We start from the raw sequence: 18,231 nt of genomic DNA, 5'->3' as shown, positions 1-18,231 counted from the left end.
ATTGAACTGTGCAAGATGATGAGTATTTACAGTACACAGCACAGTACAGCAGTTTGTTACATGTCCCGTTAGACGGCAAGCTTGTATGGCTTAATTGTTGTGAGATATTTTATAATTACAGCTCCATAATTCTTGGTAACCTATATTGAGTCATTTGTGGAGCTGATGAATAACTCTATTAACAATGTATTTTGATGCACGATGGTATTGACCCAAACAAAAAAGAAATTTACGTCTTGCGCTTATGCCATGAAATTCATATCCCAGACACAATTATTAATCTGTTATTGTAAATAATAAGTTGACATTAATAGCTCAATTGGTAGTAATAAAACTACCTTACGTCATCTACAAATTTAAAACAATATGCGACTCTTTACACACGCTGTTCCATATGTCGTCATCGTATGATTCTAGCAAAACAATCATGTGGCACATGTTCTTCTACAGCTATAGCATGGAAATTTAAAGGGCCAATAATCGATTTGTCACAGAAAAATTCGATTACACGCGTGACAAATAATTCACACCAGTCCGACATTGAACCCTTATTGAAAGCACATTTTTCTTAATATCCAACAAATTTGGATTGCATCATTGCATTTGCTAACCCAACCTAATTCATTTGTTTTTTTCAATCTTCTTTCTTTCTTTCTACAGTACGATAACGTGAACTCGTGCCTCACGGTTCTAAAATTGCATCAGGTTGGCGGGTTAGAATCGGTCACTCCGAATGATATCTGCAGCGGACGGTTAAAGGCTGTGCTGTCGCTCTTCTTCGCTTTGAGTAAGTATTTGTAACGCATAGAGAAATATATTCCATCATCAACGTAATATTTCATGTGTAGAAATTAAACCTCAATGTTTTTTTTATCTACTAAATATTCTTATAGAAGAATAAAATAATTTTAAAAACTGTTAATTACAACCAACGATTTCAAACTCGTAAATGCGTTGCGCATTGCATACAATACGGGGTAAAACGATAAGAATGTTGTAGCGACATCTATGCACGACAGCATGGAAACTTCACACTGCTTTCGAAACAATCCACCAGTGGCGCTAACAGAACAACGAAATGTTTTAGCCGAGACACAAACCCCACAGTCACGGCTGCAAAAATGATTGTTTGGAAAATAATGAACACAATTTTAAATTCTTTATGTCCTTTCTTAATTTTTACAGGTCGTTACAAACAAGCGACGAAGCAGAAATCCTCCCTACAGCTACAACCACCGCAACTGCAGCAACAGCAGCAACAACAACAGCAACTACCACAGCAACATCAAACGAAAGTAGAAATCCATGCCGTCCCTGCTGAAATGACGAATCGGTAAGTGTTATTGTACCTTTGTGTTTTATAAAGCGAAGCTAAACTTTAAAGACTTTATGAACTATGGACATGAAAATTACACAAATATGTAAATAAGACAGTCAGGGGATATATGTACTTACAGTTTCAAATCTCTACGGAATGCTTGATGCTAAACAATCACTTCCAATCTTGCTTGTAATTCTATGCGAGCATTTAAATTCTTCTCCCCTTATGGACAATCGGCTTCGATGGGACACATACTGGGGCGAGATTGTGTATTTGCAAAACAAAGCGATTTAAATGAGACAACAGGACATGAAACGGTGTGGTTTGGTCGTTTGGTGGTTTTTGAATAGCACAAAGTTGTGCCAGGATTCATTTTGAGTGCTGTTTTCGAGGGGCGTTTTCGAACGATAGTGGTAATATCATTCTCTGAATGGTATGTGATGATGGAAATGGATGATCCTCGGTTCTTACTAAACGTTTCTATAATTCAACGACACTCCCATGAACACCTCTTCCATTCTTGTGAGTTCCACCCTTCGTAAATGTAATATTACAGCTATTCTATGTATAAGTCACGTTCCTTGCAACTAACCAATCGGTAAGTTCCGGCATGCAGTTGCAATTTAGATCGGCGATAGTCCACAGTTCTGCAGTGTTGTCGGTAATTTGCATACTTTCAATATCCTCACAAACGGTGTGTAGTGAAGAAGAGTCTCTTCCTAATCCTTTGGATCAGAGTAGAATCGATGGTTTATATCTGGGCAATCCATCTACCATTTTCCTGCTTGACTGTTTGTTGCATCAAATATCAACCACCTAACACATCTGCACAAATTACGCTTAATTAACCTTCAACAACGACCAAGCCGTTGCTGTAAGAAGCTTAAACGAATGCAAACCAATTTTACGCCAACATTCACATATACTGGGAAATGGCAAAACGTTTTACGGTAAGAATTTTCCTTTCTGATGAGATGGAGATTTTCCCTCCAATTTCTTCCATCATGTACGTGTTTGCGATTGGATTGTCGGTTGAAAGATTTTCGTTTACTCACCTTTCACCGGGTGTAACCGGTCCCAACAAAGTACACAAATACTTGCGTTTTTTTTTGGCTGGAAAAACAAGGCAAAGAGGGAAATCTTCCTATCGCGTCTAGTGCCTTAAACATGGCGCTCCTTATTTTTTCCCCCGATCGATTCCTGGATCTCTCGCTCCTGTACAGCGAGGAAGACCATAAAAAACCTCCACCACCGGGGAATACTTCCTTCCGCTGGACGCAGATGTTTGTAGTTTATGGTTCTGAACCTTCTCCCCTTTTCTCCCTTGGATAGAACAGCGAGCAAAACACGGTTCCACCTTCCCTTCCTTCTTGGAGCTTTAAATTGTATTTCCACACGCATTTGTAAGGAAATATCATTGCTGGGGAAAATTGAGTGTGACAATCCTATTTTGACGTACAGCGGTGTAAAGAAGGGCCACCGTTCACCGGAAAAGGGGCCAACAAGGTGTGATACAGCGATGTCCTTTCGCTAGCCACAGGGAACCATCGAATGATCGAATACCTGATCCGGAGTGGAGCGGGCGTAAAAACCGTGTAGCATGTCCAAACTCGTTTAAGGCACGATTGTGTGTCGAACGTTGATGATGAGCGTAAGGAAAATGATTTTTTCTATCTACCTATCGAACGATGTTGAGTTTGGACTCCCCGCAGGGTGTTTTACTTTCTTGTGGGGTGGGAGGAGAGTGAAAGTTTGTCCCCTCGTTGGAATAATTTCCGATTTTCCTTCTTCATGTTTGTACCAGACCCCAGCAATGTGTTCTTGGGGACGGTTCTACATCAAGCGTACGCAGAAAGACATTTGTGCTGCATCAGTGACAAAGAAAGATATTAAACTCGTAAACGATTGTCAGGGAGGGTGTTCCAAACGGCCCCAAAAAATGGCAAAAGGATGGAGAGATTTACTGGGGATTTTGTTATGGAAACAGTTCTACCATTATCGATTCGATAATCAACGCATATTGTTCAGCAAAGAGAGATATAGCGAAATTCATAGGAAGAGAAAAAAGTAATAAATTTTATACGAAATCTATTCAAAGTATTTGAGGCTAGTTTGAGCTAAAACATGCTACTAAATGTGTTTTAAAAATGAATATGGTCTGGGACTCCTCTACTAAAAATGCACGAAAGTGCCAATGTAGGATATAAATCGCCCAACCTTGTGCAACATGCAATTTCGTCCATCTTGTTTAACTTGTTTCACGGGTAAATAGTTTTTGTTTTTCCAATAAAATCCATTTCGTTTACTGCTTGCTCCTATTGCAGCTATTAAATTGCAACATGTTAGCTGAAAAGGATTAGCTCTACCAGCTGTTGTGGCTTTTTTATTTTAATTTACGACACCAAACGCATCTACCAGCAAGGTATTCATATTTGTGGTCATAAAAATGGGTTTATAGCTTACTTCCCTGGTGGAATAACGAACGGACAGGAGTAAGAAACAGAAGCAAAAAAAGGATAGAGCTACCAACTGACCCCAACAGGACGATCGGAAGTAAACTGCAAACTCCGACATGGTAATTAAAACGAACCATAATCCTTCCTTTAGCGTAGATAGATTGTCGGAAGCAGATATCCTTTTCACGGTACATACTCTTGTAACAAAAAAACAGCGGCCTTTCTATCTTGTCGCACAATCAGAAATAGCTTTTTTGCAGTCGGAAATGTAAATTTATTCATCGGCATTCTTTTTCGGAATGCCCAACTCTGTCGGTATTTTTTTTTAGACTTGTGCAGCATAGCGTTAGATGACCCGGAACGTAGGTTGTGTGTAAGATTAAATTTATTATACCTAAATGTTGGTATACACGCTGAATAGGAGGACATCCATTCAAGTGCTATACGCACGAAGCGTAATAAGTCATACGAACTTTAGGCACGTGCACAATCCCAAAAGTATTGACCACGGTTGCAATGACTCTTGTGAAGATAAACCTCAACCTTATAGCCAGCAACGATCGATCTTCATAAGCGCAGCTTGATTGATTAACACACTCCCGTGCCCAATAGTGTGATAAATGGTGTATCTCGTATTTCGTCAATTATGCACAACAACGCCACCGGATGAGGTTTTCCGGACAAATTTATTGAGTGTGGAAGAAGCGAAAGTTTGCACACAAATACAAGCTGTTAAAGATTATTGGATGAAGGAACACTTAAAATCTTTGCACGCGACACGCGCACGGTCGGTTAAGATGAAGACAAATATTGGCCTAGTCTTAGGTGGTAGTTGGTGTTGTCTTCTGGCACCCTATTTTCGAATTTCCTCGAATCTTCTGGTAGGGGATCGTCTCACCTAGAACAGCAAAGGGAAGCGACTTTTACTTGTATATTAATCCTTCTTAGATACTTCCTACATTGGTTACAGTTCCGGAGGGTTTAGTAGCACCGGATGATACCGCGAAATATTCAAGACTTCCTTTACCATTCCATTCCATCCTACTCGATAAATAATTTCTAATGGTTCCAGGCTCAAAAGGGGAGCATAAAGCACATTACTTTACACGCTTAGGGTATATTTTCTCTCTCGATCTGCTATCTGCGTTCCCTGGAACGCGTTTCCGGTATTGCCCTGACTAGGTGAGCTACAACGCACCGGACTAGAACACCTCCACTATTGAGGGACATTCCACGCACACAACACAAACAACGAAAAACCACGGAAAAACTAGAATGGGATATAATGCAAATTCAAACTTTACCATTCCTGCGTACGTTGGAAGCGCGAGGAAGGGCGAAGCAGCAAGGACATAAATCTTGTAACCCGCACGAAAATCCTCCACCATTTACGCACCCAACAACAAACAACGTCGGGACAGAATGCTTCCCTTTCGTTGCGCCATGGAGCAGTGTGTCCGTTCTACAGCCAAACAAGCAATCCAAGCGATACTATAATGTCCCGAATTTGAAACCACTCATCGAGGGAGCATCAGTTTACGTTTCCCGGACGCACTGTACCCTCTCGACCGTGTATTATTTGATGCGTGAAAAAGGATATTTGTGGGGATATGCTAGATCCGTAAATCATGTCCCATGTGGCCTAGCTCCAACATTCTGGACACTCACTCCAATCATCACAACGGGAGCGTGATTAGTAGGAGTTTTCTTCCAAAAATGAACACTTTCAAAGTCTGCTCTTTCAACACTTTTTGTGTGTTCCAAGAAAAAAACGCTTAGGGTGGATTATTAAACTTTTTGCCTTTTTATTAAAACACACACACCCAAACCAGGCGTAACAAAGTCCCACAGGACACGTGCAGAATTATCACGGAGAAGATTTTAAGCCCAAATTAGTGCAGTTATTATCACTCGGATGAAATCTCCGATGTAACCCTTTTACGGTGGCGTCCTTATCTCCTATTTCCCCGGAATACCCTCAAATGGTGTAATACTAGTAGGACTGCTAATGCTTCTTATCATGTAATGCGTTACACTACCGGAAAATTCGTTTCTCTTCCATTTGTAGCTCCGATAAAAAAGGTTTTACTTGGAATTGGTTTGGATGGTTTCAGAAATGTCAAGTGATACCATGACTATACCGTCATAAATTTATTTATGATGTATTTAGAGCTTATGGACGAAAATATACTACTCAAACTTCAAGAATTCTAATTGACAACACACTTTGTAATGCAAATTGCATAACTTGAATCGTCTGGATGAACGATAAATTCTGATCTGATCTGAATATGATTCTCAAACTCTTCTAGTTAAGAAATATCGACTAGCACACCAAGAGTTAGATCGAGCTTAGTTTCAATTTGAACTATTCTTCCAAGACCCGAATCTTCATAAAGAACGATGTCTGATGATGGAATTGCGGTCCACAATGTTATCTCAATTGCATTATAAAAAGGGCATATGGAAATTTTTATTACATTCAACTTCACAAATCAAGCAATGTGGGGCCGGAATGTTCTTGTTGGATTAAAAAAACCATTCGTCATAAATCAGTCAATCGTGTGACTGTGGATGAAAACTTTCGATTGTTCCAAACATGCCCAATAAGTTTGAGGACCCACTCGCGGGTGGAATAATATTGTCTTGATGTATTTTTATTGAACCACACGAGGCGTTCCAAGTGTTGAACTGCACTTGAACTTGGGCCAGCGGCTTTGTTTTGTGAGTTTCAAGTGACATTCACCATCAAACGATTGGAACTAGTCGTGACTAGTTTTGGAACTTTCTTTGTCCATTCCCTTTTTTTCCTGTCACTCGGTTTTCGATTCATGTTCACGGCTGGTTTTATTTTTGACACTCTTTGGTTTCACTCTCCTCTCCTCTCTGTCATCGTTTATTGACATTTTGTGAACAATATGTGAACCCCGCCGAGTGACCCGAGGCTAATTAACATATGGTTCCGGAAATGAACCCCTTTTTGGTTGACCCCCGCCGTCGTAACACAAGGCACCATAATTCAATTCCGTGTGTGCATGTCTGTGTCTCTTCATGAATGATACTGTGACGCGTTTGTCACACCAAGAGCAGGATGAAAACCATCCATCGTAGCATCCTATTTGGAGAAGAGCCCCATTGTTGTTTGGTGGTAATTGAATTCGAGCTAAAATTGCATTTATTCCACCACACACACACCTGATTACCTTCACACCGGTTCCGTTTTGTGTGATGTGTTTTTTTGAAGCTTTATCGCTCTCTTATTGCGGTTAAAAGCTGATTCCCTTCCCGAGGCAATCCAACATTCAGCATGCATTTATTCAACTTCACCCAAAAATGGATCGCTTCTGAATTGTGGTGTGCGTGTTGTTTGTTTGAAAGGTGGCAAAGTTTCTTGCAGAGGAAAACTGCCTCGAGTGCTACAGTTTCCCGAGCCGTTGAAAATCAATTTAAATTTACATATGCTTTTTACTTTTGCCGACAAAAGAAATCATCCAATTCGGAGTTCGCGGATGGAGGTGAAGTCGTCACCGTGCGGTTACTTTTTGGGGGACGGAAGTTAAAGTCTGCGCACACCTAAGGCGACACGTTTTTCATCTGTTCGGTCTGCAGAACAATGTGTCGCGTCTCGTTCCTTTTGTAATGAGCGCTAAATAGTAGAGTGGCGTCTTATGATGCTGTGGTTTTTGTGACAGCACTCGCCACAATTATGCACCGAAGCGGTGATGATTCGTTTTTGATGCCATTAAGGTGGATGCCAAATGTGCCCGGTAAACTTTCCATGAGACTTGTTTTTTAGCACAATTTAGCACATTTTTATTTTTTAAAACCCTTTGAATGGTAGCAAAGTAATTTGCAGCATAAAAGTAGAAACCCTCTTCAAATATGGCTCAGTGTTAAACGAATAAAATTTTGAAAGGAAAACACTTCATAACGTGATACATTTCGCTGCTCGGGAACAAGCGTGAGCCGGCGTTTAAAGCACCACCTACACATGGACGAAAAAACCATCAACAATCCTTCCGCGCCACCCTTCCCTTTTGGGACACGCAAAAAAGTAGTTCCATTTGATATGCTTCTCTTTCTCTTTTATGCTGCTACATGAAACGGGAGAAAATATACATCATACTCTCTGGTTGCCAGGATACGGTTTTGTGAGAGAGACGCGGATTTACAGGGGTTGACAAGTGAATACAGTGAAGTCCCTCACTGGTTGGAGATATGTTCGATAGTTGGAATGTTTAACAGGTGTTAAACTGTTAATTGGAACACCAAAAATTGAGGAAAAAAATCATGGTTTTCTCATATTCATTTGAATACAAATTTATCAGTTTATAAAAAAGTTACCCTTACGAATTTGTTCGAAAGATTGCTAAAAGATGAGCTCATGAACATGAAGATGAAAATGCAGCTGGTTATTAGGAATTAACACTGTAGGTATACTACAGCGGTGCATGTGATAAACGGCGCCGGTCCACACGGGAGGTCCGGGTTCAAATCCCATCCGAGACCGTCCCCCGTAGCAAGGACTGACTATCTGGCTACGTGGTAAAAATAAGTCTAGTAAGCCAGAAATGGCCGGCGTTACCTGTAAGGTTGTTAAAAGCCAAGGAGAAGAGAGAGAAGTATACTACAGAAATAGGTGATGACAATTCCTACCGGATGCGATGATCTTCTTGAAAAATAATGCTCAATAAACGAATTAACGTTTGTTTCCCACCGTCTGTCTTTCTGAACGGAACAACCCTGCCTATGCTCACGCCATCTCACGCACATTTCTCATTTCTCGCGCATGCTTTCTCTCCGCATTCAGGGTGAGTTAGGGTGAGCCGGAGAACTTGTTGGCTTCCAGTCCCCAACAATACCGGCGAACCACGATTTTATGCATTTCTGTGTATTTATGTTTGAACGTTACGAGCGGACGGACGTTTCGCGCCGTATCTCGTGTCGCGTGTTAACTCGCGTACTTACCTCGTGGCGTGCGCGTTGAGCTACCGTAACTGTCGACCCCTCGAACAGAAGGTACTTTTCGTTCTTGTTGTTTTAAAAAAGTACCACCCGGTTTTCAACCCATGTTCGTCTGTGTGTGTCTGTGTGCTTGTATGTTTGTGGAAAGGATCTTTAACAGAGCACGAGGAAAAAATATCCGAGGGGTGTGCACTAGCGAAGTGAATGTGATTCTGCGAGGGTTGCACTACCGATACCCCTGACTGTGTCCCTTTCGCAGTTTTGGGAAGAAGAAAAAAAAACCCCGAGGTCCTTTCCACCGAACGAACGAACACATCTGGCGTGCGTGGTAGGCTTTGTTGTTTTGTGTCCGGAGACAAACACATTCGACTCGTGTCTGGGATGAGGTTTCAATCAGTGCCGCGATTAGATAAGAGACCGCGGCGTCTACGATCGATCGCGCCTCGTTTTTTCAATCACGGCATGTGTCGATGTACGAGTGTATCGTATGAATGGAAGTGAGCTTGTGTTTGTGTGTAAAATAAAATAAATTATACAAATCGATCGATCCGTCAAATGAAACACCGTCGACATCAAGCGAAAATAAAGTGCATCTTGTAGTGCGGTTCCGTGTTCAATGTTTGTTCGCCCACCAAGACGTGAGGTCAAAAGTATCCTCGGGCAGTGTTTCGAGGTCACCCAGAGAAGCGTTACGGTGCAGTGAAGTTCAACCGTGGTTTGTGTAGGGCCTTTTTCCAAGCGATAACAGGTTCTCGTTCCGATTCTTCTACTCGAGCTGCTACTGATCTGATTATGACTCGTATAATCCAGGAAATGTTTTGATTTATGCGTTAACAATTAAAGCCACAATAAAACTAATGAACGCACATCACACAGTACAACAGTGTTGCGGTGTGGATTGTAGTAGTAGCAGGAGGAAGTATTAGCCGACTGTCTCTCCTGGCTGGTGCTGGGAAGGATTAAGCAACAGTGGGACGGTTTGTTTTCAGTTGGTGGAAATTAAATTAATGACCAGGTCCACCTTTCCTCTTCGTCATCTTCACATCCAGACAACGCTGCAGGGATGAATCGTGCAGACATAAATCCTTTTCCCTATCTGCTGCATCGATCCTGACGACATGGTCGTGGCAGTTAGCTGAGGGTGATTTATAAACCATCTCACAAACCCAGGCACCGTTGTGCACAGTGTGTATATTTGTAGAATTAATTCACCCAAAAAACGGGGTAGACTGGGAGCCCCATGTTGATGTTGACTCTTTGCGACTTTGTGAACTCTCCAAACCCAGGAAGCAAGGGTCCCCAATATTAGCATTGGGAGGCTTCTGTTTCCGGCTCAAACCGAACAGGCCATCGGGGCAACTGACGTCGATCGTTGTTATCTTCAGCTGTGGTGTACCATCCAATCCAAGTCACTTTACGGGTCGGTTGTGTGGCTAACCAACGCACTTCACAACCGTTCCGTAACCACACACTGCTTCCAACGGCAAGTGTAAACAGAAACCACACAACAGCGCACAAGAAAAACCACCCGCTTCCAGATCCCGGCAAACCAGAAAGACCTACGAATCGTATGGATTCGCAATGACCGTACCTTTGCAGTAACTGGGTGTCTGGGTTCGCCTTTTTTGCATGAAGCGAATGCATAGTCCCGCTGGCGAAAAATGTAAACAAATCTCTTTTTGATCTGTCAGACGCGACTACCGATGCTGGCGAGTGGGGACATGGAGAAGAAATGGAGAACTTACAGACATTGGTTTGGTCTGGCCCGGCCGATGGCAATTTTCTTTTGCATAGTGAGAGCTCAGGAGGGAGAGGTTCACTCCACCTACCAGGAAGCGGCATCGGGACACAATCTGCAAATAGTTTAGAAAATCAACAATTGTACTGGGCGAATGGAAGAAAAATGAACTCACAAAGGTGCGACTCCGGTTTCTTGCAATCTTTGCACCCTATTAATGTCCCTATTAATTCCCGATGGGCGATGCTGTTGCTCCCTTCTGTTATCTGGAACGGAGATGTGGTTCGATTTATGGGCTTCTTAGGTAGGTGTATATACGGTTTCGTAGTGTTTTACCACTTCGATAAACATTCGTCGATAGACGAACAAACCAAACAAAAAAAAACCTCCAAGACACGCTTCGACAAATCGAAAAAGGATAACAATGCGGAAACGGATTATGCAAACAAACGTTTAGAGAAGAAGGGTCCGCTCTAGGTGATAAAGATTCATGAGCAAAGAAAAAAAGCCCTCCTTGAAGTGCATCCATTTGAAATGTTTGAGAAGGGCTCTTGGGTTGCGAGTGATGATAAACAATGTTCCAATTGATGGCATTTGTTTGTTTGACAAGGACGCTCGAGGATCGGTTCTGTATAGATAAGGTTGATTAAATTGAAAGAGAAAAAAAGGAGAAGCACCCAAAAAAATGGGAGTGGAAATTTGTAATCTTCCTATCGTAAACAAAACACGCACACAAAAACAACGAAACATCAAACCAATGAATATATGATTATCAGCAAACAGCACCCAACAACAACGGGCGTAGAGTTGCGCGACATGAAGAACATCAGACAATGATCTTGAAGCGCTGTTTTTACGCAAGGTGTATGCAAATAATGCACAATATTTATTGAGGATAATGTTGGTGATAAACTCTACGAAAAAGCGAGGAATCAAAAAAGATAAATGTAAATTAAAAGTTAGTCAACGCGAACGGAAGACATACACCTTCAGGAGCACCTGCACGAAACCAGCGAAGGAGTTGCTCACTATTTTTGTACACTTTAAAACACTTCTCACACTTCTACGCCTCGTATTGCTTACATCCCTCCCGGAATGGTATCATTTTCATTTAGATAAAACGTTTCCATCCACGGAAATGGGCAGGAAATGTGATGACCGTGTTTGGGTTTGGAAAGCGGTGGAAAACAAACGCCTCAAAGAAGATGAAACTGGCAACGTGATGACATGGAAAAGTTTTTTCTTTTCCCCCTTTTGGGTTTGCTGTTATTTTTGCCTTTGGAGCTGATGAAAGCGTGACAAGCGAATGTCCCTTAAAATTCTCCACATCTCCCTTTCATGTCCAATTGTTTATTGTTGCGTTTTAAAGCATTCTTGTTGCTTGCTGCCCAAAAACGACGCATATCGCCCACACACGGATGCCCATTTTTGGGTAGGAAAATCCAAAATGCGAGATTTGTATCATGTTTATTTGAGAGATTTTTTGTTGAAGTTTTGTGTTCTTCTTTGTAGAATAAAAAAACACACACTGACTCCACAAGGTGTCACATACATGAGTAATTTTTTTTTTTTTTGATTGCGGTGAATGACTCCTAAGTTGGATTCGGATGAAATGTGAAACTTCTTCTAACGGATCCCCGGAAGCATATTACACCGGATCTCGGAACACTAAGTAAACCCATGCAATTTGTCTACCTTCCTGGAAGAAGTTTGTTTTGTTTGGTGCTCATGGTTTGGACATAAAATGTATCGCCCAAAAAAAGGAAAACAAAAGGAAATTGTGGGGTTGGAAATTTGTTTTGAAATATGCTTTACTTAAAGAGATAATTCCTTAGGGTTATATTTACCCGCGTTTGTTGAGATTTCAACGAGCTAGTAGAGAAAAGACATAATTTATTAGGTGGCAAAATAAATGTGACAGTTAAGATTTAAGATTCGTAAAAGATTCAAATGTATTAAATAATTTATAATAACATAATTTAAAACCATTCTATATAACCAACTCTGCATTTAATCTTAAAGTGGTGGGACTTCTTTCTTTGTTTTAATAAATTATGACTAATCGAAGACAACTTCTTCTACTCACGGAAACAAAAAACCTTTTGTAGCTTCATTGTTATTCCGTATCCCCCTCCCCTGGTATATGAAATTAAACATTTTCGCAAACATTGTTTTTGACAACAATCAACAACCACTAAATGCTTGCACAACCAATTTCGCTCTTTTGTCCGAGAGTGCACTTACCCCGGCGCTAGTTTTGTTGTAAAGGAAACATGCTTTAAAATTTTGGATGCATCTTTTCCCTACCCGGGGGTAACAGCGCTGCGTGCTGTGTGAGTATCATAAATTTTTCATCGGAAAAATGAAAACATTTACAACCCCTCGCGGCATCAAGAGAGAAAAGAGAAATCCTCCAACAACTGCTCAGCGTCGGACAGTTTGCTCCCAACCGACTATAACTCAGCTTCATTTCGGTTTTCGTTTCTATTTTCATTTCATTTTCATGTTTATGTATCAACACTGCCCAGCAGTATACTGGAAAATGCGGGCGAAAATAGGTCTTGCGGGAAAATTACCCCATTTTTTGTGTGTGTCTCTCCAAGGCACTTGTGTCTAACCAAAAAAAGGAAAAGAATTATGAGAAATATATTGGGTAACATTTTCGGTGGCGAGTTACTCTGCGACCATGCGACCCTCACCCTCTCCTTTACTTCCGCTTTCAAATGGACCGGGGGTGGGGGGGGGGGTGAGTTTTCCAAGAGGTCAGACTGAATTTATGCCACCCCGTACACATTCGACTCAGTGTACGTAGGGGGAAGAGATAAATGTGTAAATTAATAAAATGGACAATAATGTCCAGCTTCTCTTGAGCTGTTGTGAGTGAAACAAGAAATTAAAAACAATCACAATTGTTTGTGTGTGTGGCACACTTTTTTCGTTCCCCATTTTCTGGTTCACCTTCAGTATGTAGGGAATAAATCGCAAAAAAATCAGACAACCCTCCAAAGACGTTAAGCTGGCGTACTAATTTCGTAAACAAAGTGCTATTTGTTGAATCACAATAATTTTCGCTTGAAAGTATAGAAATAGAAGTCTAAACACACGTACACAAACTGTAAGAGGATTAATGCTCAAAATAATTCCTCCCTGTTTCCAGAACACTGGATCGTGATTTTGTATGCAAATATGCATTTAAGAATAAGAGCAAAGGATGATGGTAGCTGGCGTTTAAAATAGAAACCTGACGGATTGATGATGATTCACGAAATGTTTTTCGTTTTCCATTTTTCTTTTCATTTTTTTTATTTGTTTTGCAATGCAAAATAAACATCTCGCTATTGATGGTGGTTTTAAAAATTCGCTGAAGTAAATGCACTTCGTTTGCGCTGTTACGTCGTGAACGCACTTAAGTGAACTTGCACATTAAGATAGTCGTTATCTGGACGAGTGTTTGCGTACAAGCTTATTACGCTAATGGGTCGTATTTTAAAATACGCTTGGCTTGATTTCTTTTCTTCATCCAATCAGAGCAATAATTCATATTTCATTACACTTGGGAAGTGTTTTGTTTCTGAGTTCTTAAAGTTTATGTTTTTTTTATTCTTCTTAATTTATTTAATATTATAAGCATTTTTTAACTCATTTCTAAACGAATTGCTCTCGGGAATAAACCAGTTGTTATTCTAAAAAGACCAATAATAATTTTATTTTGGTTAATTTGATCGCTCATCGCTTATCAGATTTATTTAATTAATCGCATTTCGTATTAATGAACCACTTAGCGCATTATCTGAGGCGTATAAAACAAGGCTTTCTTTATGCATTCTACCAGCAGGATTTATTAATGTCACTTTACCCGTTAAATGTAATTAATTTAAAAAAAATACGATCTGCTCCAAATATAACATAATTGTACGTAATGTGTTACGACCATTTGCAATAAGCGTCGTAAAATAAAATGCACCAAAACACTACCGTGCTAAAACGTGTTTTGCCTTTCGCTTTAATCCTTTGCTTCGCCCAATATTCCACCAATGGGTCATACGGTTTGTGTACCTTTCCGCCTTCCCAAAGAGAAAGGAAACGACGATGAAAGTTATCCGTGGATTTTTGCGATCACACGCGTGAAGACTGTTGTTTTACCATAACCTCTCGCTAGCAAAGCATCACCGCGAGCACTAGCACACCGTGACTTGACCTATGCCAGGTGTGGCAATATTCGCATCCATTTCCTACACCGAAATCACCTCAAATCTGGACCTTCAAAAACGAATGCGGAAACGTTCCTGTTTCATTCGCCATGTGTGTGTGCCTTCGGTCTGCGTCCGAGTGGATGAATAATCGAACAAATATGACTGAGACTCGGCGACTTGTGCGCGTGCGTTTACGGTTTATTGCAACAAAACCCTGTCTACACAGAGCTCTGTTTGTTCTGTTTGTTTTGCCAAGTCTCCTGTCGGTTGGTCTTCTTGAGACCACCTTGTGGCCCCCCGCCCGAGGAGAGTAGCACGATAAATTGCAAACGCTTCAGTCAGAAAGCCACCGCGAGACGGCCGTCATTTCTTACCTCTCCGTTAAAACCCCAAAGGTGTGCCTTCGATAGTAAGTCTACTCCGTCTACTCCATAGGATTGACTCTTTATGCACGGCCATGACGGTGCGATGCAATTTATTGCATTTTTATGTTTTTACCTTTAGCATTGGTCATAGGTCGGAAAGGTGGTCTGGTCTGGTTTTTAGCAGAGGTAAGCAAGAAACCACAACTTAAAGGATTAGCAACCGTACGACAGTGCAACCATCGCGAAGACGTCACCAGTATTTAGACGACATTTTGATTGCATTTGAGATCGTTCCGTTTGTCTTCGGTGTGATGTCATTTCGTACATAGCACACCTTCACTAGCGAGTCGCTATGTGCTTGTGACGGGTTTGATCGTCAGAGGATGACTTTCGATCGAAAGATCCACGTCGCCTGGTAGGTGTCTGCGAGGTCGTCTACAGTGTGACGAATGCGGTCCGGAAAGACGATCGTAAAATTCCTACCATCTTGAATGTGCTCCACAAAGATGGCGCCTTAAGTGACGCATACTCTCATATTGGCACATTTTAATTGTCCTTTCGCAAAACCCACGTCGAACGTCGAGAATTGCTTTTGGAGCTGTTTTTTTTTCTTTCGCTGCTGACTGGTTGATTTATTATGGTTGTGTTTGGCTTCCTGCTGCTCAAAATGGTTGCATACCAACCTCCAGGACGATACAAAGTCAACGACCTTTGCAAACGTTTTGCACTCTATGTGGGTGCTTCCGAAAATGCTCGCACCCCAAATCGCTAGCTCCTCAGTTCGATTAGCTGTTCGTTATTGTACGTACTTCCTTTCCAGACTATTGGCTGCATCCTGTCGGTTAATTTCTTCCTGTCCCGTTTTTCCTGGCTCCTGACCTCGCTCTTACGTTCAAACAAAAAAAGACCTCCAATCGGTATCAAACCAGGACTATGTCGACCGTCATCGTATCGGAAACTGTCGAGTGCAGTCGAAGGCAAAAATGGCCCAAAAGCGTCAGCTGTCGTCTGCAGCGCCTTGCGCCTTGTCTACCAATTCGATAAAGAATTGGGAGAAGAGCGACGAGGCTCCAATATGACGTTTGAGTTAAAGCAAAGAAATCGAGTTGCAAACGATGATAAATGGTTATGCAAACAGTGGTGGTAGTATGTTGCTTGTTGCAGGCGTGATAATTGAACTTTTCCGAAGTTCTAAAGCGGCCTAGCCGTTCAGCACCTTTGGACGCGAGCTGGCGAACTAGGTTATTGAACTGGTGCTGCAACTGCTAATATTTAATGAAATGAATCGTTCTAATATTTGCTAGGACTTGCGCAATTCCTGAGTGTGTTAATTGAAAATGTATATAAAGGTGATATTCCTGTCTATCTAGAAGACTTACTAGGGATCAGCAATATCTTCATGTTAAGGTCCTATCTTAGGGTCTTGGATGAGAAAAAAAACCTCTACTATGCATCTGCAACGGTTCTCGAGACATCCTTCCATGCTATTCCCCTCTTTGTTCCTGCATACAGCTCCATATCAACTCCTTTTCAACACTTTTCCCGCCGCTCTTTGTGATGTGATTTTACAGCCGGATTAATTTCCAACATTTCTACGGCATCATTTATCGTATTGCTTCGTTGTAATGAGCTATACCTGGCCCCTGATGTAATATTAATCTCTTACCTTTCCCGGATGGTTGCTGTACCGAAACGCGGAAGCGTAATTCTGCAATCGACATTGGTTCGTATTAATCTCCCGACGGCATGAAGGAATAAAAACCAGCACAAAAGGCACACCGCTTGTTACTTGCGTGCAGAAGTAGCACTAGAGTGCAAGAGACGATTGAAGAACCATTACCCCAGCCGGATCACTGACGGTGCGCGCATGTGTTTCTATTGTTTTCATTCCCCCTTTTCGGTGGAGGAACTCCTTCTGGCGGCCCTACATACCTACAGAAGAAAGTGGTTTTTATTGGATCGCTAAATGGCGAGACAGAGTGATGTACGTACAGTGCTTCGAAATCGAACGTGGAATCGTGCACTTCAACACGGCACAGCTTCCTAAAATCTATATTGTTTTTTCGATCGACAGCTCGAGTTAGGACGTTTGTTTTCCCAGTTCTTAACGGTCTGGTGCATATCTTCATCTTCGATGCATTTTCTTTGCAAAATAAAAACAAAATTTCCTTCTGGTGAAGCAAATTCTGTGTTGATAGAAACGAATGTGCCATTGTAGACACATCAACATCCAATCGGGTGGAAAATACAGGAACTTTCATACGGTGAGCGTGTTTTCCATGGTTGTTTTATTTTGGAACTGAACAAAATAAATGCATTTCACCATGCGATACAGCTTCAAGCGGCATCATGGTTGCAGAATCTGCTGCTACAGTAGAGATGATTCAGCCCGATCGTGTCATTTGCACGTTATGATTTTATGATGGAAATAAATGGCACATACATCCAACATTTCCACCGGATGCCTCGTGGGAGATTAGGAATTTACTCAACCACAGTGAGAGGGAACGTGAAAGGATTATACCCTGGCAGACGACCGACTCAAGTAGCAACAAGGCGGTGAGATTGATGAGTTAAGGCAGGATTCCTGGAGGGGAAAAAATCAACTGCCGCTGATTGACAACCATCGTCGAGTCACGCTTCCCTGGATGAGCTAGGGATTTGGATGACACACCTTCAGTACACGTTTGGACGTAGAATATCCTAGAAGGGTGTCCCGAAAATTAGCCTTATTCCTTTCGGCAGCATTTGGAACGCTGGGAAAACAGGGAAAGCGTTTTTGAGTTTTCATTTTTGCATGTCCACCTCCCATGGTTTGTCGCGCGGGCAAAAGAGGATTAGAAGCACATCATCCCAACGATATCTATAAGCATCGTGACTCATGATGCAAAATGATGATTGGCTAAAAAACTGTGGCTGACGCTTGGGCAACATAATTGAATATTATGATGCAACTGATGAGGGTGTTTAATTTTTGTGTCTGACACAAGCATCGCTCTGTTGTGAGTGGCATGCTGACCGTGATAAAAGGGGTTGGTGGTCTTTTCTAAATGACGAGCGTGTAGAAGTGGAATTTGGAGTTGAAAATGTGATCAGAATTTCAATAAAGTAGCCATTCTACGGCTAGCAATGAAGACAAGGCATTGTAGTATTCTTGGTTTCTTACTTTCGGTTTATACTCACAACAACTAAA

General features: G+C 41.5%; 1 protein-coding gene across 5 annotated transcripts in view; it reads left to right on the top strand.

Annotated features, from left to right (window-relative positions):
- LOC125763349 (uncharacterized) overlaps positions 1-18,231 on the top strand; it is a 162,740-nt gene that overhangs the window by 70,808 nt on the left and 73,701 nt on the right. For all 5 annotated transcript variants that reach the window (XM_049426390.1, XM_049426392.1, XM_049426391.1 and 2 more), the window contains exons 3-4: positions 661-787; positions 1,186-1,333. In XM_049426390.1, coding sequence (XP_049282347.1) covers positions 661-787; positions 1,186-1,333 — 275 coding nt within the window. The remainder of the gene's footprint in view (positions 1-660; positions 788-1,185; positions 1,334-18,231) is intronic.

This window comes from Anopheles funestus, chromosome 2RL, assembly GCF_943734845.2.
Source record: "Anopheles funestus chromosome 2RL, idAnoFuneDA-416_04, whole genome shotgun sequence".
In the NCBI taxonomy this organism is placed as follows: domain Eukaryota; kingdom Metazoa; phylum Arthropoda; class Insecta; order Diptera; family Culicidae; genus Anopheles; species Anopheles funestus.
The sequence above is the reverse complement of the archived record's forward strand: the minus strand, read 5'-3'. Positions and strand labels throughout refer to the sequence as shown.